Here is a 24,638-nt window from a genome sequence, read left to right on the forward strand (position 1 = left end):
ATTTAAAATAATATATTTAAAATTTGAGAGAAAGGTTGAGGAAAATATATGTATTCCTTTATTTTTGTTCACATATTTCTTCCATATTAATCGATATTAAAGGCTTTACAAATTTCTTGAATTCATCTAATGGACACATGGTATCACAATTAGAAAATTTAAGAACTCGAATATTATCCTTATTTTTGTAAAGTACCTGTGAACAATAATGGTAATAATAAAACTAATTCTAAAAATAATATAAATAATAAATAGAAATTAATTTTGAAAAGTTTTAATTTTATATGTTTTTTTTTAATCATTATTATTATAATTTTTCAATTTTAAAAATAATATCCCGTATCAATATATTTTTTATAAAAAGTACTTTTTTTACCTGAACATAATATTCATTATCGTCTTCGTGTAATTCAAACATCAGACTATTACCATAGTAAGGAATTTCGTTGTCGAAATTATCCAATGCAGAAAGTATATATGCGATATTTAAATCATGTGCCGCATACATAAATGCTTTTCGCGTATCTTTTTTACTTATATGATCATTAACATGATTTAACCATTCGCGAATCCATAATCCTGTCGAATGAAACAATTATTAATAATATAATAAATCGATGAAATCGTTATATTAATTTTTAGAATTTTATTTTTATTTTTCGATAAAAATAAGAAAAAAATGACAACGAAACTTACCACCTAATATTTGCTTCAATTCTAAAGTACGAGTACGAATCAAAATGTCGTATATAACTAATTCGTCAAGTTTTCCGTGAGGAAAAACCGATTTCGTCCATTCTGGTAATTCTAAACCAATATCTTTCTACAAAAAAATTATTCCAATTTACTATTTTCTATATAACTAAAAAAGTATGTTAATTATCTTTTTCAATTAATTTCAAAAGTTGAAAATATACCTGTGCGAATAAATATTGATATAATGAAAACACTTTTGACTGTGTGACATTACCACCCGTGTGTTCGGACAAATATTTATAAATATCTTTATTGTCTTTTTCAAATTGTATCACATCTTCGTCCGTTTCTTCCACTAAGTTTCTCATCGTATGAAATTTTGAAGAAAATGGAGTGGTATAAAGACAATCCATAGTAGCTGGTATTGTCCATACAGGTATAGGTTGCCAATTCAAATTTGGATTCCACCTAAAATGAATTTTTATGAAATTATTACATAGTATGTATAGTAACGTAATTGTTAAATTGGCAACCATTAAATTTAGAACCTTTGTTCTTCTGAAGGTGGATATAGTCCAGCTGCCACGAGTTGCCCACTCATTACAGTTCTATCTACTTCATCCGCGCGAAACCAAATATTTTCTTTCGTGTAAATTTTTCCCAAGAAATCCTCGTATCTTTCTCGAAAGAATTGGCCAACTTTGTACATGTTTGTTTTACCAACCTACGTTAATTAAAATTTGTCCATAATTAATTCGCATTGTTTAATCGAATTCATTTCAGAATCACACAATGATTATATAAAAAATGATATTACACGTACATTTGTTAAACCTCCTTTTCCGGCTGGCTCGTAAGTATAATTAACATAAGGATCGTTAGGATAAATATTGACCTGCGATGGCATTTTGTTTCCATGTCTAAATATCGTTTGTACAAGTTTCAATTCTGCCAAAGATGCTTGACAACAAAGAAGGCAAACGATGAATCTTAAAGTCCATACCGTGATACCCATCATTCTAAAAGTAATGTAATTTAACAAATAAATTTGTGTATAGTTTTATTCAATTTCACTCGATGTAATCACGTTTTATATATTGTGTATATCAAACTAGAAAAAGTTCTATATAATATTTTGTTTCTATTTTTATTAAATAAATCTTGCTAGTTTTGTGATATCAATAATTATATTAAAATAAAAAAAAAAATCTTACCACGTGTTGAGCGTACTTCTATTCACTCGAGCAATATTCATATGTTTATAGTAGATAAAACTGTGAAGAATTGGTATTTTGAAAATATAAAAAAATCTAATGTCAACGCAGTTTTATATGAGGAACAACAGGTTTATTTAATTAACGATAGGCTATCGAAAAATGCCACAATGATCAAATATTTTGTTTCATTTTTTTTAATACAATACAAAATAAAAAAAATTTAAAAAACAAAATTGAAAATGGAAAATTGAAGTAAAATTCGAAAACGAATCGATAAAGACTATTGTAACATTCTGTTACTTCGTAAATATTTTTCTCTTTTATACATTATTTGTTATATATATATATATATATTCGTTGAACTTATGTTTTATGTATGACACGTGTTGATGATAATTATTTTACAAATATTGATATTCAGAAATATGTATATTATTATAATTTCAATAATATTTGAATAATAATTTTACAAAATATATTATACTTTATACAATACTCTAGAAATTTTATTAATTTTATTAATCGATTTCTATAAACTTTATCATTGTTTTATTCTGCCTATATAACGAAAAATATTGATTCGATATTTTTAGAAGAAGATGCACTATTATCTATAAACAATGTCGTTCACTTGTTATTTATCAATGTTCAAATTTTTTTTTTAATGTATTTCCATTATTTTTAAAATACTGAATTTTTCAGAGATAAATCATTGATGAAATATGGTATGTATCGAAAAAAATTATCAATTCTCTTAACTAATATTTTTATAGTCTCTCTGCATATAAATAAAAGACATTACATCATGGATAATTGTTAAAAAAAATTCTTCGTTCCAAATTTTATTTTTACATTTTCATCAAATCTTAGGATTACTTACGCTTATGTCAGATTTATGGAAGAGAAGATGTTACAATGTTTATACACTTTCGATCGTACGATCGAAATACGAGTACCGAATTTCAACTGTTGTTTGCCTTTCGCGTGTCGAGGATAATAACATTATACACATATATATATATAAAAGTGAAATAAAGAAAAGATTCGCTTATATCATTGGCCTATATAGCTATCCGTGCAAATCAAATTAATTCCAATGTGTACGTAATCGTATTCGCTATTGTTTTTTCTTGGAAAAATATAAAAATTGTCGTTTTAATAATCGTACAAACTTATTTCAAAAACAAATCGAACAATTTTATCGATGTATTCGGTGGTGAAAGTTGAATCGGAAAGATCGTATCGTTTTGTGCCAAAAATACGTATATGCAAATAATTTTCGGTTAAAGTGTTCATGCTCGACGTCGATTTCGCAGTTGTGTCAAAATGACTAATAATAAATGCATACGTAATGAAAGAATAAGCCAATAATGGCCATATTATTTTTTTAAAAAGGAGGATTTTCAACAGGATGATCACAAAAACGTGAGTTTCTATTGCTGCAAAGTATAACGAAAGTGAGATAATTTTCTACTTACTTGGAAAAATTGCTTTAATGATTAAATCCATGTATATGTAATTCGTTTTTTTTACTTTTTTTTTCAACACTTTAAAAAACAAAAATCGATGTTAAAAAAAAGACACTATAATTTATATGTTCAATATAAATTATTAAAAATTATAATATAAATTACGGAATTACAGAAAAGATAATACGTGCAAACATTGGTCTAGATTAAAACTGGAGATCATCTCGGTTGGTAAGTTAATACCGGAAGAGAAGAAAAATTAACGTAGGAGGGAATTCCTACGCGTCACACGCGTACGTCTTTTTCCGATCATTGATAGTGAAGGAAATCAAAGTTTCTTAAATTTATAAATATTATAAATTTCGTGGAACGAATTTTATCACGTATATTCTTGCAATTTTTTTTTTTCAAAAAAAAGAAACGAAAATAATTCTTTATAAACCGTATAATATTTAAGTACGATTTAAGTACTCAAATAATGATAAGTAATCAGTTAGCTAATTTTGAATCGCTTCTTAAATTATACGATTTTTATTTAAATTTCGAGATATTAATACGTTAATATATAATTCTTGTAATTTGCTCGTTCTTTGATAATTTGATAAAAATTTAATCGTTAATTGCCATTTACGATCGACGTATTTTAATTATTGTCGTAATTACTGATTGTTAAGTAAATTAAATTTGTTGAATCGTGTTTCATTTCATTCGAAATTAGCAAGCGTATTCATCTCGGTATCATGTAGGTATTTAGGTGAATTATTGTCTTCTTATCTGCATATTCCATACAATGGGATACAATAACGACAAGTATTGTGTAAAAGAAAAAAAGAAAAAAAAAAAAGAAGAAGAAAAAGAAAAAAAAATTACAAACTGAATCATACCACGTGTTGATAAATAGAGAAGACGTTTTTACCTTGTATACAAACATCATGTTATTTTAAAATTGTTTCAAAATTATTGATGTTCAGAAAATGAACAGATCCAAGGATAATGTCGTGGTTTCGAATTCATTGGAAAAGTGACTGATTTATACAAAGACCACGATTCTTTAAATATACAAGACGCAATTTTTATTCTTTTTAAGTAACGAGAATCATCACGTGAGGCTAAATGTTTCGAAGGAGGTTTCGCCGCATCACGATAAGGAATAATCAATAATATTTCAGAGAGGAATATTTTTGTTCAAGTAACGTAAGTACAAATTACGTCTCTTATTTTAAACGTTCAGAGGAAATAATTTTGAGGGGAATACACAGGGAAAAGAAATTTTTTTTGTTTCGTGAATCAATTTTATTTATTATCTTTTATCTTTTTTAAATATTTGATTTCGTCTATATATACACATGTATATAATATGTAGAAATAAAATTTCACGCATTGTATACAATTATATATATTTAAGATTATTAAATTCTTAAAACGAAATCAAACATTGAGCATACAAAGTAATAATATATTGATTGAAATAATGGAAAAAATGATATATTATAATAATAATAATAATAATAATAATAATAATAATATAAATAATAACAATGTAAAATTGTTTGATATACAATGTGTTTAATAAATATGTATTCAAGTACCGTAACATTTTTTCTTACTGTGACTGTACTTTGATTAGAAAATAAATAATTCATTAAATTAGATAGAAGTGCATTAACTATTACTATTTGGATTGAAAAGTTTGCGTTAAAAAAAAGAAGATAATAATAATTACACATAATAATAATAAATATCGTTATACATTTAAATAAATTTGAATGTTTCGAATGTTGATCAATAATTAATATTTGGGATATAACATAAATAATTAAGTTATATAAAAAATAATTAATTATTTGATTCGTGTCAATATTCATTTATGCATATTCAGTACATGTTCATATGCAAAAATTTTTATGCATTATGTCATCTTACAAGTAATGTCGTTATATATATATATAATATATACGTATATGTATATATATATATGTGTGTGTAAAATGTACGTATATGCACAAATTTTGCAATATATTTTTACAATCAACGTAAAATCAGAGAATCAAGTATTCCCTGTAGTATGGCTGTATAAACTTACACGTATAAACTTTTTTTTTTTTTTTGCATTCGTGATAAATGTGATCAAAAAAACATTTGTGAAATAAGCAATAAACGATTGCACTTTTTTTCACAATCTCAATACGATAATTACGATAAATTGCTCATTTCCATTTCTTGTTGTTAATTACAATGTTAAATGTTTTTAAAAGTTAAATAATACTTTTAATACTAAAATACTAAAAGTTTGAATTTTAGCAATAATACTGTTTTTTAATTAAGAAAAAAGAAAAAAGAAGAAGCCGAATAATACTGTTAGTGGATATAAATGAAAAGATAGCATTACTTATAGGATGACCTTTGAACATAGTTAAAGAGATATGAATCACATTCCTCTCTTATTTTTTCTTTCTCGTATCGGATTATCGATAAATAATTAATAAATAATTAATATCAATTAGATGATAAATTCATTTAACTATTTCAAAATTCATTCATTCATGTAAAGTAAATACTTTAAACACATATTTCATTTTCTTCATTTCGTTTTTCACGTGATTGACAATTTAATTAATCCTCCCATAATAGTTACTTATTCTCAGTACCCGCTATCCTTATTAGGTTCAATTTCACGAAATCTAATTCTTCGATCGACAAATTGTTTGCCGATTCGTCGACGAATCTTTTATCGCAGATCAACTCTTCGTTCGATGGTATCACGTTCTCTATCAATTGTAAATATTTGTACAAAGGGCAAAGTACCTCGCAGCCGGGTAATTGAAGTTCTCTCGCTTCAGACGGGATACCCAAGTAGTAAACGATCTGCAAACGATATTAATCGGTAATTAAAAATATAAGAAGAAACAAGAATCGAAAAGGCTCGAAATAAATGAAATAATTCGTAAATATGATTAATTTGTTCCGAGTTTGATCCTCAAAATTATTCGAAAAGTTTTCAATATCATATCTCGATATTCAAAAAACATCGTTAATTAACTTATTAATAATAAAAATTGAGACGATATATATTTTGCATATGGCGAAGGATCAATGTACGTAACAATGTCGTAAATTGGCCGCTATCGAGGTTGTAGGTTAATTTATAAGATATGCCTTTAAAAATATTGTTTTCGTATAAAAATATAGATATTGGTTTTATTACGTACCTTTACGTAGTGAGTGCCTTCGATATTGTGAAGCTCCATTATAATAGAACTGGAATATTCAGGAACGTGAGGATAATAAAGTTGAAGAGCGTGCAACACAGAGGCGATATTACTTTCATGTCCACTGAACAAGTATATCTTTCGCTTTTTCTTTTGCGTACCCGATACCACGTCTAACATATGCTTGGTGAATATTCGAAGAAGCGGACCTAAAATGGCAACACGACGAAGTGACACGATATTTTATATTAGATTGAAGTTCTTTTCTAAAAAAAAAAAGAAAAAAAAAAAGAAACAGAAATATGAGAATGAAAGATTGATACTTGCAAAATCAAAGAATCCGTGGAACTGATACGGTAATAATGAAAATATAACATTAGTTGTGAAATTTGTATCACAGTAGTAAAAAAAAAAAAAAAAAAAAGAAGAAAAAACTAACAATTGAAGAAAAGAAGATTAAAATTTAATAAGGAAAAGGATTTAAAACGAATAAGAAGAAATATTATTGTCGAATTACCTCCATAAAGTTTTTTCAACAAAGGAGTCGAATTGGTTATGTTGTACGTAAATACCGTCGCATCGAACAATTCTCCTCTCGGGAATATATTATTTGTCCAAGATGGCAGAGTAAGACCGTACGATTGTTCAGCCACCAGTGTATGATATATGTAATAATAATCCCATGGCGTAGTGATATTTTTTCCGGTCCATTCTTCCAATTTTTTCTTCAATTTGTCATATTTCGAGAATTCATACTTTCCACGCGGTGATTCCAATACTCTATCAAGTTCGATGGTAAATCTGCGAAAACGAACGAGAGAATTAAAATAAAGGAAAATAAAATAATTAATTAAAATAAAGGAAGTTGAAGGGAAATTTTTCCAAAATATTTTTGTATTTTAACTTACAACAAACAATCTTCTGGCAAAAAGATATTGTCCTCGTAGCGGCGCAAATATTTCGTGGCGATCGGTTGCCAGTTCAGATCTTCGTTCCATTGTTGCAATTTATTTGGCGGATAGAGCGCCGCGAGTACGAGTTGCAGAGACATTTTCGTCCTATCGTAGAACGAGCTGAGAGCCGAGACGGATTCTTCCGTGTAAATGTCTCCCAAAAAGTCACCATATCTCTCTCTCAAGAATTGCCCCAATTGATATTCTCGCATTTTACCTGACTAAAATAACAGAGTTAGTACATTAATCCAATTGAAAAAGTAAGTTAAAAATCTCAAATAAAGTTTCTTCAAATAATTATTAATAACATTTATTCCTAGCTAATATAATTGATCCGCTATTCGTATAAGCTCGGCTATTTGTCACAATTATTTTCGACTATTATTATTACGTTTTGAACATATTATAAATTATTGAAGTAATTTATCGAACTATTATTCGTAACCTCAACTATTGAATTTTCATATTTAGACGAAAATTATATTAAAAAAAACGGATAAATCGAATTTAATCGAAGAAATACGTGAAAATTAAATATCGAAAAATATATTTTACATGGATAAGCCTAAGATGAAGAGAGGAACAAAGTACTTACGTTAGTCAATTCGCCACGCTCCAGTGGATAAAAATCATAATACAAATAAGGATCTTTCGGATACATTTCGTTTTTCTCATCGGGTATCCTATCGCCGTGCCGGAATATCTGTGCAATTGTACGAATCGCATATAGAATTGAATTACACCTTTCACTTTTTTTTTCAATTTCAAAACAAGTTCTATTATTTATTTTTCTCTAAATTTTAAATAGTTCGATTCGAACGAATATCTTATTCGATCGAAAAAATTTTAAATATAAATTCTTTATTGATTACTCACCACATTTATTTGTTTAAGTTCCGCTTGGACGCCAACCACCATCGCCAAAATCGCGATTACACTCATCGATGAGAATTTTTTAAGATCGATAAGCGAAGTCATCATTGTTCCCGTTCAACCTGAAATTCAAAAGAGGAAAATGAAATTTATTAAATTTATTCCACCTGTCAAAAGATTATTTTTCTCGAAGCTCGAGCAAGATAGAAAAAAAAAAAAAAAAAAAAAACACGAATATCCTTTAAATCTTTCATCCGTTTATCACGATTTTAAATTAAATCGATAATCATCTTTTATGCCAATTTTATAGATTCTATCGTCACGTTTGTTGATTAAAAAAAAAAAAAAAAAAAGAAAAAAGACAAGCTTAATAAATTAAATGGTAAATACCTGCACGTGTAAAGTATTAATTGATACGTGAAGAATGAAATATAACTTTGTGCCAACACTTACTTACGTATAAATGTTAATTTTCAAATGTACACTATTATACGCTTTGAGGAAATATAAGATAACGATTGAATTAAACGAAGGAAAAAGAAAGAAACTAGTATGTGCTTTATATGTAAAAGCTATAACGAGAGTGAGAAAAATTTCCATAAAATGTTTTCCGCATCGGGAATTTACCGTTAGGTACGTAGGGGTAATAAAGTAAACGACCCATTTAACCAATATTTAGTGACAACTTGAAATTTCCTAAATTCCCTTTTCAAGGAATATTTTTATTTCTCTCTCCCCACCACGATTATTATTTCTCTACGTTTTTACCAATTTCTCTTTCCTTTCCAAACGAAATATTGAAACAGAGATATAGGATTTTTAATTTTTATAATATTTAATATTCGAAATTTCTCGTTCGACGAAGAATTTAATTACGGAAAAATTATAAATGCACTGGTAACTTTTTTTGACACCAATGAAATCCCGATTTAACCACTGATCCTCGTCACTTGTGAATAAATTGCACTGTGCCTCTCCGTAAATATTTCGAAAGGATATCGATAGGCAAAGATTGGATTAAAAATTTAAATGGTCGAAGATCTGGGAAAAGGCGTGATAAACCGATTCCTGTCTTTTATCTCGGCGATGATTGTTTTATCATTGTGATAAAAAAAAAAAAAAATGGGAAAAATTTTTCTATTTTTCTATTATCGTTATAGCGATTTTTAATTTACATACAATTTTTATCTAATCGTTTCCACTTGCACTGGGGAGGAACGAAAAAATAAAGAAAGAAAGAAAAAAAGAAAAAAAGAAAAGAAAAAAAAAAAAGAAATCGTCGAACGGAAAGAACTGAACGCGGGGATAAGATTCTTCCGTTGTATTTATACCACTTGTAATTGCTATTGTCTCCCGCAATTTTTTTCTTACAGTTGAAATAGAACTTACGTTTGCACTGTTTAAATGGATACCTATCGTAATGGCTCGTGGTGACAAGCAATTAATAATAGTGAAGTATCGATTGTGAGACAAGCCGGTGAAATACTGGCCATGTTCCCTATGTGCAAATGATTTTAAAGGAGAGTAACACACGTCAAACGGACATATCTTTCTCCGGAATGGTTTCTCAATCGTTGATTTCGGTTCGCCGTTCGAATCGGTGGATAAGTAATGTATGCACGAAATGGAAGTCCCCGTTTCCTTGATCTATCGTCGTGCGCGTAACATAATTGCCCCCAAAACCGATAAGAAAAACCGTATTGGGCTTCTTTCTCGAAATTGTATATTCGCGATATATACGAACGTGTGTGTGTGTGTGTGTGTGTATACGAACGACGACCTTGCAAGCTGTGTCATTAAAAAATATACATCATGGGAATTATCAAGATCGCTACGTGTACGAATATATAACGTATCGCGACGAAAATTTCCTGCTCGATTATCCATTTCTTATATCGCTTCCTTGTTTCTTCCCCTTTTTTGTTAATTGTCGTAATTGCACGTAATGCATGCATATTTTTTTCCCCTAATTATTCGATATTTGAACGGGACCAATTTAACCAAGCTACACAGTTGTAAGGAAAAAAAGAAAAATGGAAAGAATTATTCTTATTGTTCTTCGTACAATAATACCCGATTTTTCTTCTCCACGCGCAGCCTCTACTGCGCAGTCTCAGATGCGAGGTAGAGGGGAGGGGTAGGTAGGCTAACGGGAACGGTTTATTAAGTAATTGTCCGCTATTTTCGGACGTCTATTTTTGGAACGTTTCTAAAAATAATTCTTTTTATCGGCTGTTCGAAATCGATCAAAACTCTCGGGCTCGTGAAAAACGTATAAAGAAAATTTCAACAAATTGAATAGTAGTTTTTATTAGTTCGAGTTAACGAACAGTGGGTGAATAATGGATAATAATACACTTATCGGCAACTATTGTATTCGTGACGCGTTTTCTGCGTTATAAATAACGCTAGGGGTCGTTAAAAATCTCTCGAATCGAAAAGGTGTAAAAATTTTAAGATGCATCGAACCCGAATGACTCGTAAATATTCGTCTCGTGTTTATTCGGATCGTTTCTCTTTTTCTCTTCTTCTGAAATTTACTTACTTATCCAATCGTATACACATACAGACGCGCATACACGGATTCATGCATTTCTCACGATCTCGTAACACGGCGAGACTCGTACAATTATTCAGCAATTTTAATTAATGTGCTTTTTCACGATAAACAGTGATACTAATGACACGACAGATAAAATTCCTAGAATCACGTCACGTGATTTCCATCGAATTCGTAATTCCTCTCCTAGTTTAATTCCCTTTAATCGGACGGATTCGCTTAATTAAACTTAACGTATTTACGATATTTATCATATTTAGCTTGAAGAAGCTGAAGAAAAACTCGTATTGCATAATACAACGTACATCACGCGATTTATTAATTCATGAATCGAGATTAAAATAGATTGTGCGTACAATTTTAATCTAAAATTAAAATTCGAACGAATCCAAATTTCTTTTTCTTTAATCGCGCGTTATCAATTAATTCCCGTTTCATTGTTTTTTTTGATGGGTACCGTTATTTGTTTTCACTCGATCAAATGTAAATACGCACTCTTTCATTATCGCTTGATTCCAAAAATAACTACATCGCGTAAAAAAGAAAAATCGATAAGGTATTTATATATCCACGTTTCGAAAATTCAGAGTTGATGTATTTTTTTATTTGAAAAAAAAAAAAAAAATATCGTAATTTTTGATGGACGATGATAATTTGAAAAAAAAAACAATTTCTATTTATTTATTTATTAACATTTCCAAAGTTAAAGAAAGAATATCTGCAAAGTCCTAAAAAATATAAATTTTCCGATTTTTCCGATAAAAAAAAAATTTCAAAACTCGTCATTGCGAACAATAAAACCGAAGTGATATGTAAAAAAAGAAAAAAAAATAAATTTTCAAAATTTTCTGCACGTGGATTTTGTAACAACGTTATAATGCATATACGTGCAGCATACACGAAAAAAATTCTAACGCGATTACGCTCGACTCCTACTAATTAGATCTTGTCTTGGTATTTTTACATTAAAGCAATAAAAATATTCGAGCAATTTTCATCCAATCCGATTAGAAAAATATCTAAGAGACGTAAGAAAAAAACCTGTGCAAAAACTTCGTGAAAAAAAACGATAATCAAGAATTTAGATTTACGGAAAAATCGGACGGATCGAACGAAACTTACATAAACTATACGAATACGAATGCGGTGTGACTGACATTTGACGTACGATGAGAAAGAGAGAGAGAGAGAGAGAAGAAAAAAAAATCATTAATTTCCTTACGAGAGCAAAGATAAATCGTCGCCTTCCCGTCGATTTCCTTCGCTAACCAATTACGACTACCGTCTACGGAATTACAGTATTATTGCGAAACTGTAATTTGAACGTTACTCGAAAGAAAATACGATGAATAGAGAGAAGAAAAAAAAAAAAAAACGTGGCACTGTTGTTGTATCGTGAAAATAAAATACATTCAGTTTCCCTCTAAATTGTTAACACAAAGAACGTAATAATAAACATAAGTTTTATATATATATTACATATATCTAGAAATAGCTGGAAGAGCTTCAAAATAATCGATATATTTGTGTATGATCAACTGTAGGTGAAAGATATTTTCTCTTCCTCTCGGTGGGTAAAAAAGTATTTACCGAGAAGTAAGACAGAAGTAATTTTGGGTGAGAATACGAATAAGCGTGAATTGGATCGAAAGCATGGAAAGATATACCGATATAAATATAATCCAACTTATGGACGTATATATATCGTAAATATATCGTATCGTATAGAAAAGAGAAACGAATCTTACCTCTTGCTCTTCGAAATGTATAAATTTGTCACCGAACTTGTGATTAAATAATAACACGGACGATATATATATACATATATCGAAATTTATATTACGCTCCGGCGTCGGCCAAACGTTACATTTCTCCCTCGAAATATGAAAAAGTGAAACTCTAAGCGCTTACGTCCGAATTTAAGTGTCTCAGTCTTGTTGATAGCTTATTGTATACTTAATGTTATACGCGGATTCAACTGTTCATATCTCAACAATTATTCGACTAGTGGCTCACGATACAATCGTTAAATTCGTGGTATAAATCTGATATAAATCTCAGTATAATAATCTTAAATTGAAAAAGGAATTATTTTGGCTGTTCCAACAATAAGTACGCATCATTTGGATGGAAGAAAAAGAAATAATATACATATCCGTGCGCGTGTATATACGATAGATAAAAACTGTACAGTGTGTGCAGTACGGTATAATATGTATTATCACGTGGTGACCGAAGTGAAGCGATGAATTTCTCATTTGACGTAAATTCTCGATAAAGATAATTAAAATGATGTATCCCCCCCCCCCCGTCTCGATTTTAACGGGTGTATATATATATATGTGTATATGTATATATATATATATTAAATAATGTTAATATATACCCGTTATTGCCGCGAAATGTTTCGATGCATGTTGGGTACGTGGTCGCGTGTTTTATCACGTGAACACCATCCATGAAACCTGAAATTTGTCGATGATAAGGTTTCACGATTTATGATATCACCGTTTATGTCCTGACTGATACAAAACGAGTTTATAGAAACCGGGTTAATGATACGGAAAAATGATCAGAGCAAAATAATTACCTTTTTTTTTTTTCTTTTTTCTCTCTTCGTTCCATAAATTTTTTTCAATTATTCTCGCGTAGATTTATTTAAAAATCCGGAAACGAGAATAAGAATAAGAGTAACGAGTTAATTTTATTCGTTAATATAAATTGAGAAATTTTTTAATTATTTATTTAAAAATCTAGAATAAAATTAATGATTGGTGAACGAATACATGAAAATAAACGACGAATTAATTTTATTTGTATCAATTGGTGGAAAAGTTTTTTCGAGAAAAATTGGATTTAAAAATGTTGTTCACTTTTTGAATAAAATGGGATGGTTATTAGCAAAAAATTTTGAAAGTAATTATAATCAAAAGATTATTTTTAAACATCGCAAAGAATGATAAATATATATATATAAAATATTACATAAAGAATCTCTAATTGTATGCTAATTAACGAATAAATAAATACAACGAAGATAAAAGTACAAAATCACAAACACGAATATAATTAAAACAATCTAATATCTTATTGACAAGAAGAATAAAAGTTTAATCGTACGTGATTGACTTAAATTAATTAAATAAAGAAAGGAAAATAGTAAAATATCATAAAAGCAATTAAAAGCAATTAGAAACGTTCTTATCGTGAATTCTAACCTCTTTCTTAAGATAATCAGATTCTACAATTCGAAATATCATAAATACCAAGTACTTGAAAGAAAGCAATTAAAATAATTAAAAAAAAACGTTCTTATCGTAAATTCTAACCTCTCTTTCAAGATCGGATTCGTATATTAAAAAAAAAAAATGGCGGAATATAAATTCGAAAGGTACACGAGAAAAAAAAAGCGATTGAAAACAGCTTTAAAAAGTCCTTATTAAATTTGAATTTTATCTTAAAATCGTTAGATTCGTATATTAACAAAATAAAAAAAAAAAAAAATTGGCGAAATATCATAAAAACGATTAAAACAACTAAAACGTTTTTACTGTAAATTCCAATCCCTTCCTTAAAATCACTAGATAATCGTATATGTACAATTCATATATTAAGAAAAAAAAAGAAAAAAAAAAGTATCAAAAAAAGAATTAAAATAGTTAAAACGTTCTTAAATTCCAATCTCTCTCTTAAGAGATCGTCAGATCTTTATATATACAAATATAATAACATAAATATATTAATGAAATAAAAAAAAAAAAAGAAGCAATTAAAAACGTACTTACCGTCTTATTTCAATCTCTCCCTTAAGATCATGAGACTCGTATATGTATATACACAATTATAATGTATCTGGTTACACGGTTACGGATACGAAAGAAGCGAGGAAAAAAAGGAAAAAAAAAATAAAATGATAGAAAGAAACGGTTACATGTTTTGATCGCGAAGCTTTACTGGGAGCGAATTGATTGCCAGATATACAAAAACTCGACAACAGATCATCGCCCGTGATAAGTTTGACGATTTCACGCGAAGGTTACCGATTAAATTTATACGCGTTGATGCTCAGAGACAAGTACACTTTTATCTGATCGCTATCGTCACACCGAGAAGTAGATGCGGTTATCACGAAAAGTAGAGATCGAGTATCAGCGTCATCGTTGCATTGTGAATAAGAGGAAGAAGAAGAAGAAGAAAAAATATTGCGCGGAGAATTGAAAAAAAAAAAAAAAAAAGAAAAAACACTTTGGTCGGTGAATAATCTGGAGAAGACCGTTGTCCATTGGTCCAGTAATTGTGCGACTTGTATATACGAAGGCAAACTAATGTATGTTGTATCGTTGACGAGATTTTGTAATTAATAAATAAGATTAAAAGTAAGTGAAAATATTTAAGAACATAAATTTTTTTTTTTTTTTTCGTTACGAGAAATTATTCGTTACGTTTGTTCCAGGAAACGATCTTTCAGAAAATTTTTATTCGTATCTTTTCGATTCGTTTCATTTCGTCGATAAATAAATAATAGATTTTATTCGTATCTCTTTTTTTCATCTTTTGTTTGTTTCTGTTTTAGGAATTTCTAGAATTTCTAGAATCGCGAAATAAAAATTGGACAGAAAATGATTTTGCCTCTGTTGTATACCGTGATGTATATCTCGATCAGTTTTGTTGAATGCATTCCGGAATTGGAATTAGTACAGATTGTAAGAAACGATGCGTTTCTATTGAGAAACAATAAAGAATATCATGCAACATATTTAATATTATCCGTCTCGAAATTCGTTTCAGGTATTCGCTCATAAAACGTATGCTCCAATTTCGGAATTGATAAAGAGCAACGAGACGAGTTTACCGCATAATTTAACTTATGAATACTTTAACACGGCTCCGATTACCATGCCCAAAGTAAGTTCAATCTCTTTACGAAGATACGTGATGAATTTAAAATATATATATACGAACGAGTGAAACTTTCGATTCATTTTGCTCAATAGATCGGTATGCTTAACATGTACAATCTAGGAGTTCATTTACGAACGATATACGACGAATTTCTCGGCGAGATTTACATGCAAGAAACGACGAAAATGCAAACGGCCGAGTATCCGTTGTCCATATTAGCTGGCCAATTAGTGAATGCGGGTCTCTGGCCTCCGGCGAAACAGCAAAGATGGAACGCTGATATAAATTGGCAACCGATACCTATAGGTAGTCGTATACGAGAAAATATGTGTGTGCGCATGCGTGCTTGCGTGTGAGTGAGAGAGGAAGGGAGGAAGAAAGGGACAGAAGAGAGAGAGAGAGAGAGAGAGAGAGAGAGAGAGAGAGAGAGAGAAATATTGAAAGATTATTCAAACGTATTAATATATTTTATAATAGATTATATAGCAGCGCACGAAGATACATTGCTACTCGGGATACAGTGTCCAAATTTTATTCTCGAGATGGAGAAAGTGTTAAATACGTCGCATGCGCGAGAAAGAATATCGCAGCATTTACCTTTGTTCGATTATATATCGAACTACACAGGGATGAATATTCGACGACCATCAGAAGTGGCTTTGCTCTATTCCGTTCTCGAAACGAAGGTAAGGAATATTAAATTGTTATGATTTAGTTGAAAAATAGATGGATGGATATTTTAGAATTGAAAATATCTTAAGATTATCATATATAATGATTTTCTTTTTATTCTTATTCGAATAAAAAGTGCAGTATTATTGCAGGCCGATTTAAATCAACCGCTTCCATATTGGGCACGAGATATCTTTCCCAATGGGGGAATGTATAACGTGTCGTTGCTCGAATACGATCTCCTTTGGGAAACTCCTTTACAGAAGAAATTAAATGGCGGGGCAATCGTAAGAGAGATTTTAGTGAATTTGTTGATGTACATCAAGGGAGACATACCGAGGAAACGAAAGCTCATGATGTTCAGCGGAAACGAAAGAAATGTCGTGAGCGTTTTGAAAAGTTTAAATTTGTGGTCGCCGCATATTCCAAACGAGGCAGCATCCGTGATTTTTGAACTTTATTTTGACAATGAAACGGAAAGTCATGGTGTGAAGGTGTGTGTTAAAATTAATCAAAACATCACTTTTTTTACGTAAATATCTCTTTTGATAATAATTGTATTGAAATACGAAATGATAATGAAATGGAATTGGAAGGAAATAAATATTCATCGTACGAATTAAAATATTCTAAAAGAATAATAATGAAAAACATATCTGTTATCGTTTCAGATTAACTATTACACAGGAGTAGATGGTATCACTATTCCTTTGAAAATACCAAATTGCACCGAAATATGCCCAATTAGGACATTTTTATATTCATTAATAGATATTTTACCCGAGAACACCCAACGATTGTGTCATTGTGGAAAGATTGATCTTTCTGATCAAAGTGTAATATCCAATGATATCATTTATAGTAGTAGATCTGTTTCCCATAGGTTACAAAGTATTATGCATCTATCTATTTTGTTAGTAATTACATTATTCGTATAATAATAAATTTGTATAAATCTGAATCTCATTGCAAATGTTCGAATAATTCACACACGTGTGAGAAAATTAAAAAAAAAAGAAAAAAAAAATACAAGAAAATAACAATTTGCATTTATATTAAAAATATGTTTATATTTTTTACATCATTCTCTTTCTATCTCTCTCTCAAGTTAAATAATTTTTAATGATTGAAATCTCAATATTTTTAATAACAATTTATTTGATTATATATTTAAAATTATATATGTATAAAATATAAATTATTTGTTGATTATTATTTAATCTAATAAATTACTTGTTGTTTATTAAAATTATAATTTCAATTAAAAATTTCAATAAAAATTAAATAAAAGAAAACAATTACAATGTCCTTTTATTTAAAATTTATTCATCATATATAAAAAGTGATAAAAAGTATATGAAATAATATATAACCTATATACACTGCATATTAACCTATATTAAAATTACACTTGAAATTATTTAATCATATAGTTAATAAATTAACTAATTTTCGTGATTTTTTAGCAAATTGAACAAAATTTTCTGTAGCAATTACTGTAAAGTCATCCAAAATCATTAACCATCTTCTTTCTCTTGTTTGCTTACTATCTTCCATTATCGTGCTTTCGAAATTCAATTGTTTTTTCCATGAATCGATTACAGATGGTATTGTTTCTTCGTCAGATTGATCTCTTTCTTCGTTTCTAAACACTGATCGATATTTCTGTAAACAACTAGTTAATATATAAAATATAATATGCAATTGACTTATTATATTATGTACATCAGCTTTTTTGTTATTTACTAGAGAAATTAAAATGTTTTCGTAGATTTTCAGTTTCGTGGTCAGATGATTTATTATTTCGATACAAATTCTCATAGAAGTGCATAAATATAAAATAATGCTGATTTGATAAGTTTGTATCGTAACCTAAATGAAAAAAAAAAAAGAAAAAAAATATAATCTTGAATCTTAATCTTAAATATTTATTTTGAATAATCAATAATTTATGTATATAAATCTATTACAATTAAGCAATACCTTTCTAAAACTAAAGTCATTATTTATCTCTGACATTTTTTTTTTATCTTTAACGACAAAAAAATTAAGTATTTCATTTTTTAAAGAACTATGCATATTTTATATGTAATTTTAACATTTAATTTTAATATTAAATAATAAGAATAAGTAATAAAAAGTATGAGAGATTAACATTTTATAATTATCACTAACGTTTCAAATTGTTTATTTATAACTATATTTTATATCATTTTTTCTTAACTATTAACACAAGTATTTTAATTTACCTTGTTTAGTCGAATATTCTCAATATTTTCATCCAATATACTTGTCACTATTTGCACAATTTCTTGTGTATACGCATTAGTTTTATATTTAGCTTCAGAAATGTCACAAAAATCCAATATTGCATTCAAAGCTTGCTCTTCTAAAGTATCTTTCCAACATCTTTTTCTCATATACAATTTTCCTATTCTCTCATCTTGAAAAACTGAAAGAATCATCTTTGCCGATTCAAAAGCAACATCGTCCGCATTTAAAGAATCGAGTATGAATTTCAACCATTCCGATGAAATCTTTTTGTCCTTTCCTTTATAAACCTCAGAACCTGCAGTTAATCCATGAACAGATTTTAATCTCTTTCTTTTACGTCCACTTTCTTCGCATTCTTCGAATGAATATTTCTGCGCATGTCTTTTTTGCGTATATGATTTTACATTATTTGCGCTAATAATATCGCTTTTATGATGAGAAAAAGATAAACACAATTGATCTTGATTTAAAATCCAATCTTTTTCAATTATATCTGTGGTAAGAAATTCTACGTCATGCGTGTCAGTCCTGTCTTCTTGAGGAGTAATTTTATCGATTTTTTCACTAGAAAATATACTCTTTTCACTTTCATCGATGTAATTCGATATCGATATATATTCTGCACTCAATTGATAAGTATCGTAAGCACTGTCTTTTTGAGGAGAGCAAGCATTGTCGATCTGATTCGACGAAATAATAACACTTTCATGATGAAAATCCAAATCAGAAGTTTGTGTAGCAATTACGTGTTCATTCGATTCAGAGGTTAATTGTTTCTTTCGTTCGCATAATGAATATTTTTTGTTAAATAAAATACCTGAAAAGTTACTATCGTGCGGGAAGACACCGAGGTTATCTTTCATTTCTGTCAAAGTTTTTAAAACACCATTATTTTGGGAATGTAATAATGAAAATTTCTCTGTCGATTTATCGTTGATAAGATTATTTTCTTCAACTAGTTTCAAACAACTTTCTCTGTCTACGACTTTATCTTGACTTTTCAAAGAATCTCTAAACATATCGGAACTAGAAGAATAGTCTTGGTCTGAATCCTGGATAATACAATTATTCAAAGTTGTATTTCGTTGTGTACTTGATTGTGTATTGAAGTATCTGTCAAGACTTTGATAGGATGTAAAAACGGAAGGATTAATTCTTTTTTGAGTGAAAATTTCAATTTCTTGTTCCATTTCTTGATAACAAGATAAAGATATACTGTTTTTTTTATCACACTGTACGTTACATGATAAATCGATACTATTAATATATTTTAAATTATCATCAAAATTACTATGATCATTATCTTGAATATGAGGTATCGAATCTTGATTATATAAATCAGAATCTTTTCCTAAAAATATAATATTTTTTTAAAGATGTTATCAGGTTATATATTATTTGAAATTTTTATTTAATATATATGATAAAGTTTAAGGATATAGTATAAATATTAACATTAATTACTTATATTATATGTTACGTTAATTGTTTAAAAATATAATTAACATAAAAAATATTTGTTAAAAATATTAAATATTAAATATAACATTACCAATATTTTTCCACTGTTTATGAAATACCAAATGAAATTGTTCAATGGAAATAGTTTTCATGAATATGATAGCTGACTTTAACCAAACAATACTTTGTACGAAATTTAACTCCTTCAAATATTCTTCTGTATAACTCGATATGTTCTCACAAAAATTTTGAATAAGATTTTGAGGTATATTCAAAAAATGTTCACATCGATAACAATATTTATTTTTATCGTTGAACTTCTTTAATTCCTTCATTTCTATTAAAATATCTTCGATAATATAAGGAGAATATAATTTTTCATTCGATAAGTTATTTGTAAAAGTACCTATACATTAGTAATTATGTATAATAATTTATTATATTATTTATTATTGAATATAATCGATCAATAATTATTATTATATTATTATTGAATAAAAAATTGTAATTATGAAAAAAACCTAATTCGGATGAATGATGATACGAATATTTTACGTATGCATATTGTAATTCAGAAAGAATTTTATTTCGCTTTTTAATATGAAGTTTTAATTGTTCGATCTTATTAATATTGTCGTTCACCTAGAACAATAATAAATAATAATAATTTGAATAATTTAAAGTAATAACAGAATCTTAAAAATGCTTATAACAGAATCTTAAATATTATAAAATATTATGAAATAAATACCATATTATATATATCTATATTTTTATTAATTAAAAATATTTTATTAAAAAATATCGTAAAAATTTCTAATTTTACATATAAAAAAATAAATATTAAATTCTATTTTATGTATTAAATTATTGAAATATAAGCTGATAAATAAAATATTCAAATTATAATTCATTTGAATGTAAAGATATATATATATATATATATATATATATATATATATATTTATAAGAATCAAATTGAAATTGATTTCATTTGAAATTGAAAATAGTAATATAAGATTAATTATCTATACATCACATTAATTTGTAGTAAATAAATCAAATCACATGATGAATACTATAAATACTTCAGTTATTGATTATAGAAATTAAAAATTAAAATCGAATTTATATTATTATGCAAAATGCATTATGATACTAACCGGTGTATTCAACATTTACTATATTATTATATTACTATATTAAATGCTTATTTTTATAAAAATAAATTATATTTATGAATTTATTTAAATGTTAAAAACAATTTATTAGTATTATTTATTTAACGATAAATAATTTCCTAATTAAATTAATATAAATAGTTTTTTATTTCATATTTCAAACTTATTAATCGATAAAATCTGATTCCCCTAGATTTTGATTATATAATTTTATTTGGATTTGATAATTCGATTCGTTGAACAATTTATATAATAATTTAAATATATTTTTTTATTAATATTATCAATTTATATAAAATATATTCGAAATTTTTTTTTATAATCATTAATTGATTCAAAATAATTTTTTAATGAATCATTATGAACAACATTTTCAGAAAGATAGTTTCACGTGCTTCCGGTTTATCGATCGAACCGGTAGGAACATGGTAATTCGGACATAACGAGAGCAAAGTGATTTTGATCTTAATCTTTTTACGTAAAAAGAATTTAATAATTAACTGTAAATATGAGTGCACTTACATCTGAATCCTTAACTGATAAAGAGAAAAGTGAATTTATGCAACAAATAAAACAAGAATTTGCCATTGCAAGTGCACAAGAGATGCTCTCGGTATGATGGCATAATACATTTATTTCTCTTTTTTTTACAAATTAAGAATGAATGAATAGCATATATTTAATTTTATATTTTCAGAAAATGTCAGAGAAATGCTTCAAAAAATGTGTGGTTAGACCTGGCACTTCTCTGGATAGTTCTGAACAGGTAATATCTATTCACAGAACATATCATACATAACCTTAATATAAAATATAACCTGAGAGCTTCAAAGATAGAAAAGAATTAAATATAAATACATATTTTTTTTATTAGAATATTATAACAGAAATAACTTGAAAATAGCTTTTGTAAAATTTTTATTAATTTAATTAATTTCTGTATAACGAATAATTTTTATATAATATATGAAATTGTTACAAATCTTTAAGGAATGAAAAGGAATTAATATAAAATATATAAAATAACATGAATGATCGAGTATATATAAATAAATTAAGAATTGTTCAAAAATAATAAAGTTTTTAAATATATTTGAAATTTTTATATATATTTTATTTTAATTTTAAATTATAACAAATTTTACATGATATTATAATAATTAAAACAATAATAATCAACAATAATAATATATATATTATTTAGATTATTAATTATAAATATAATTTGTTATATTTATATTTAAATATTATTATATTTTTGTATTTGTTCAAAATGATAATATAAATAGTAAATAATAAATGATAAAGATAAATAGATATAATTAATTAAAATTTAAAGTTTTGATAAAGCAAATTAAAAATTAAAGTAAGATTAAGTACATATTATATTAAAAATGAATTGATTTCATTTTAAATATAAAATTTTTTCTGTATTATATATATTAAATTATGCCATAATAATATAGAAACATAGTTAAAAATAAAGTTGTAAAATACAAATGAATTTAATACGAAGAAATTTTTCATAAGTCATTTTATAATTTATTTGCAGAAATGTGTAGCAATGTGTATGGACCGATATATGGATGCATTTAATCTTGTATCAAAAACATATAGTGCTCGAATACAAAGAGAGCATAATAGAATGTAACAGTACAAATTGTTAAATAAATTGTTTCTGGTTGTATATTGTGTAATTGTATATCAACTATTTCCAAGTATTGTTTAGGAAATTGTAATTATTATGTATATTTGTTATCAAATCTATGTCATTTATAAACATTGAATAATTTTGTATATAACAATATCATTTTTGATTAATATTTATATAAAAAATAGATTTTTATATTTATAAAACTAAAAGTTAAAAATGGAATTTCAATATTACACAGTGAAATAATACTGCCATCTGTACTTATAAAGTATTGACAAATAAATCACTTAAACTTATAATCTGTTTTCTTTCACTGAAATATTATGATTATGTTATACTTGTCACATTAGCAATAATTTTTTATTTAATATAATTCTTTATTTATATTTTAAGCTTAATATAATTTAAATATTTTGACTTTTTTCTTATATATGTAAAACTAAACTTTGAATAAAAATTTATAAAAATAGAGAATAATTTGTTACATGAGATTAAGATTAAACTTTGGGTAGATTAATTATAAGGTATATAAAGATAAAAGGTAGATAAAAAGAAAACGCAACAATTGCAAAAGAGAAAAATCTTTATAAAATAAATAACATATACATGAATATTGTTACATCATATTTCAAAATCATAAATAAGTAACTTAGATATTTTATAAATTCCGCAATTCCATAGTATGTATTTGCATTGTTTCTTATTCATATACACTAAAAGGCACAATATAGCTACCAATACTTCAACGTGGTTACAAAAATAAACCTCTAGGACTGTATGAAAAAATATTGTAAGTGATTCATTAATACTTCATCTGTTCAATTTGATATTATAAATTAGTAAATAACAATAATTACAACTATTTCATATCAGTGTTTGCAAAATCTATAATTAATTCACCAGTACATTATATGCCATTATTATATGTACAGATCAATACAGATAGTTTATAACATAACAAATCGATGTTATTAATTATATATATTCTTTTCTTAGCAAAAAAACAGTGCAAAGATATACATATGTGTTATATGTAAAGAAATTTATTAATATTTTTTCTAATCTTAAAAAATATATTTTCAACTTTTTTATATTGTATTTATTATGTTCGGCATATAAAATGAAGGATTATATATTTATTATGTACTTTATGTACATTTTACAGATTTTCCAAAAGAAAAAGAAAAAATATATATATATATATATATATATAACAAGATTTTTGTATATATTAAAATGTAGAACATGTGATATTATATTAATCAGTTTAGGATTATTTGAAATCACTTCTGAAACTACATAAATATAAAAATGTTTATATACCCTGCAATAGAAATGTTTACAAAAACATTTTCTAGTTTTATCAGAATGTAAAATAAAATTTGTTGATATACTGTTATAAGTTATGAAACATTTCTTAAATTACTCTCTTCTTTCTTCTCTTTCTTATAATTTACATTGAAAAATACTTTTTATGTAAATTTCTTTACTAATGCTAACAATACAACAAAAGTGCT

At 27.0% G+C, this 24,638-nt stretch overlaps 5 protein-coding genes across 17 annotated transcripts; 2 read left to right on the plus strand and 3 right to left on the minus strand.

The window, feature by feature from the left end:
- Window positions 1–35: 35 nt before the first annotated feature.
- On the minus strand, window positions 36–4,317 carry LOC726737 (venom acid phosphatase Acph-1). 4 transcript variants are annotated; one of them, XM_026440659.1, is made up of 7 exons: window positions 4,299–4,317; window positions 1,520–1,715; window positions 1,245–1,420; window positions 918–1,164; window positions 697–823; window positions 377–579; window positions 36–196 (listed from the first exon to the last, which is right to left on the minus strand). In XM_026440659.1, exons 2-7 carry the CDS (start codon window positions 1,712–1,714, stop codon window positions 59–61), a joined length of 1,086 nt encoding a protein of 361 aa, XP_026296444.1. In that variant the 5' UTR covers window position 1,715; window positions 4,299–4,317; the 3' UTR covers window positions 36–58. The 4 variants fall into 4 exon arrangements, with proteins under 4 accessions (XP_026296444.1, XP_026296443.1, XP_006569974.1 ...); XM_026440658.1 differs by lacking the exon at window positions 4,299–4,317 and adding an exon at window positions 3,392–3,410; XM_006569911.3 differs by lacking the exon at window positions 4,299–4,317 and adding an exon at window positions 2,794–2,812.
- On the plus strand, window positions 2,945–17,559 carry LOC726703 (venom acid phosphatase Acph-1). 5 transcript variants are annotated; one of them, XM_006569916.3, is made up of 9 exons: window positions 2,945–3,370; window positions 3,558–3,613; window positions 4,470–4,576; window positions 15,551–15,680; window positions 15,766–15,882; window positions 15,972–16,185; window positions 16,357–16,565; window positions 16,704–17,045; window positions 17,223–17,489. In XM_006569916.3, the coding sequence occupies exons 4-9, from the start codon at window positions 15,597–15,599 to the stop codon at window positions 17,487–17,489; spliced, it is 1,233 nt and encodes a 410-aa protein (XP_006569979.1). In that variant the 5' UTR covers window positions 2,945–3,370; window positions 3,558–3,613; window positions 4,470–4,576; window positions 15,551–15,596. The 5 variants fall into 5 exon arrangements, with proteins under 5 accessions (XP_006569979.1, XP_016767695.1, XP_006569978.1 ...); XM_016912206.2 differs by lacking the exons at window positions 2,945–3,370; window positions 3,558–3,613; window positions 4,470–4,576 and adding an exon at window positions 6,248–6,266; XM_006569915.3 differs by lacking the exons at window positions 2,945–3,370; window positions 3,558–3,613; window positions 4,470–4,576 and adding an exon at window positions 15,151–15,353.
- Window positions 5,449–14,942, minus strand: Acph-1 (venom acid phosphatase). 6 transcript variants are annotated; one of them, XM_016912046.2, is made up of 7 exons: window positions 14,763–14,942; window positions 8,421–8,539; window positions 8,140–8,247; window positions 7,500–7,765; window positions 7,109–7,392; window positions 6,592–6,800; window positions 5,449–6,247 (listed from the first exon to the last, which is right to left on the minus strand). In XM_016912046.2, exons 2-7 carry the CDS (start codon window positions 8,523–8,525, stop codon window positions 6,014–6,016), a joined length of 1,206 nt encoding a protein of 401 aa, XP_016767535.1. In that variant the 5' UTR covers window positions 8,526–8,539; window positions 14,763–14,942; the 3' UTR covers window positions 5,449–6,013.
- A 333-nt stretch (window positions 17,560–17,892) lies between the features above and the next one.
- On the minus strand, window positions 17,893–20,636 carry LOC102654542. Its single transcript, XM_026440886.1, has 3 exons — window positions 20,373–20,636; window positions 18,801–20,183; window positions 17,893–18,423 (listed from the first exon to the last, which is right to left on the minus strand). Exons 1-3 carry the CDS (start codon window positions 20,619–20,621, stop codon window positions 17,977–17,979), a joined length of 2,079 nt encoding a protein of 692 aa, XP_026296671.1. The 5' UTR covers window positions 20,622–20,636; the 3' UTR covers window positions 17,893–17,976.
- A 1,213-nt stretch (window positions 20,637–21,849) lies between these two features.
- On the plus strand, window positions 21,850–23,154 carry LOC725705 (mitochondrial import inner membrane translocase subunit Tim13). The gene is made up of 3 exons (XM_001121522.4): window positions 21,850–22,080; window positions 22,165–22,233; window positions 23,020–23,154. Exons 1-3 carry the CDS (start codon window positions 21,976–21,978, stop codon window positions 23,116–23,118), a joined length of 273 nt encoding a protein of 90 aa, XP_001121522.1. The 5' UTR covers window positions 21,850–21,975; the 3' UTR covers window positions 23,119–23,154.
- Window positions 23,155–24,638: the final 1,484 nt, after the last annotated feature.

The sequence above is a fragment of the Apis mellifera genome, linkage group LG5, assembly GCF_003254395.2.
Source record: "Apis mellifera strain DH4 linkage group LG5, Amel_HAv3.1, whole genome shotgun sequence".
Classification (NCBI taxonomy): domain Eukaryota; kingdom Metazoa; phylum Arthropoda; class Insecta; order Hymenoptera; family Apidae; genus Apis; species Apis mellifera.

Excerpts from the sequence above, each read along its gene's own strand:
- LOC102654542 (XM_026440886.1), bottom strand. The coding sequence starts at position 20,621 with ATGAAGGAATTAAAGAAGTTCAACGATAAAAATAAATATTGTTATCGA. Across the intron at positions 20,184-20,372 it reads AGTGGAAAAATATTGGTAAT|TTTTTAGGAAAAGATTCTGA; the intron begins GTTATATTTAAT and ends AAAAATATTATA. Across the intron at positions 18,424-18,800 it reads AGAATATTCGACTAAACAAG|GTTACGATACAAACTTATCA; the intron begins GTAAATTAAAAT and ends TTTTTCATTTAG.
- LOC726737 (XM_026440659.1), bottom strand. The coding sequence starts at position 1,714 with ATGATGGGTATCACGGTATGGACTTTAAGATTCATCGTTTGCCTTCTT. Across the intron at positions 824-917 it reads ATCAATATTTATTCGCACAG|AAAGATATTGGTTTAGAATT; the intron begins GTATATTTTCAA and ends ATTTTTTTGTAG. Across the intron at positions 580-696 it reads ATTGAAGCAAATATTAGGTG|GATTATGGATTCGCGAATGG; the intron begins GTAAGTTTCGTT and ends TTCATTCGACAG.
- Acph-1 (XM_016912046.2), bottom strand. The coding sequence starts at position 8,525 with ATGATGACTTCGCTTATCGATCTTAAAAAATTCTCATCGATGAGTGTA. Across the intron at positions 8,248-8,420 it reads AACTTAAACAAATAAATGTG|ATATTCCGGCACGGCGATAG; the intron begins GTGAGTAATCAA and ends ACAATTGCACAG. Across the intron at positions 6,248-6,591 it reads AAGGCACTCACTACGTAAAG|ATCGTTTACTACTTGGGTAT; the intron begins GTACGTAATAAA and ends TATCGTTTGCAG.
- LOC725705 (XM_001121522.4), top strand. The coding sequence starts at position 21,976 with ATGAGTGCACTTACATCTGAATCCTTAACTGATAAAGAGAAAAGTGAA. Across the intron at positions 22,081-22,164 it reads GTGCACAAGAGATGCTCTCG|AAAATGTCAGAGAAATGCTT; the intron begins GTATGATGGCAT and ends TTATATTTTCAG. Across the intron at positions 22,234-23,019 it reads CTCTGGATAGTTCTGAACAG|AAATGTGTAGCAATGTGTAT; the intron begins GTAATATCTATT and ends ATTTATTTGCAG.
- LOC726703 (XM_006569916.3), top strand. The coding sequence starts at position 15,597 with ATGATTTTGCCTCTGTTGTATACCGTGATGTATATCTCGATCAGTTTT. Across the intron at positions 15,681-15,765 it reads AATTGGAATTAGTACAGATT|GTATTCGCTCATAAAACGTA; the intron begins GTAAGAAACGAT and ends AATTCGTTTCAG. Across the intron at positions 16,566-16,703 it reads ATTCCGTTCTCGAAACGAAG|GCCGATTTAAATCAACCGCT; the intron begins GTAAGGAATATT and ends GTATTATTGCAG.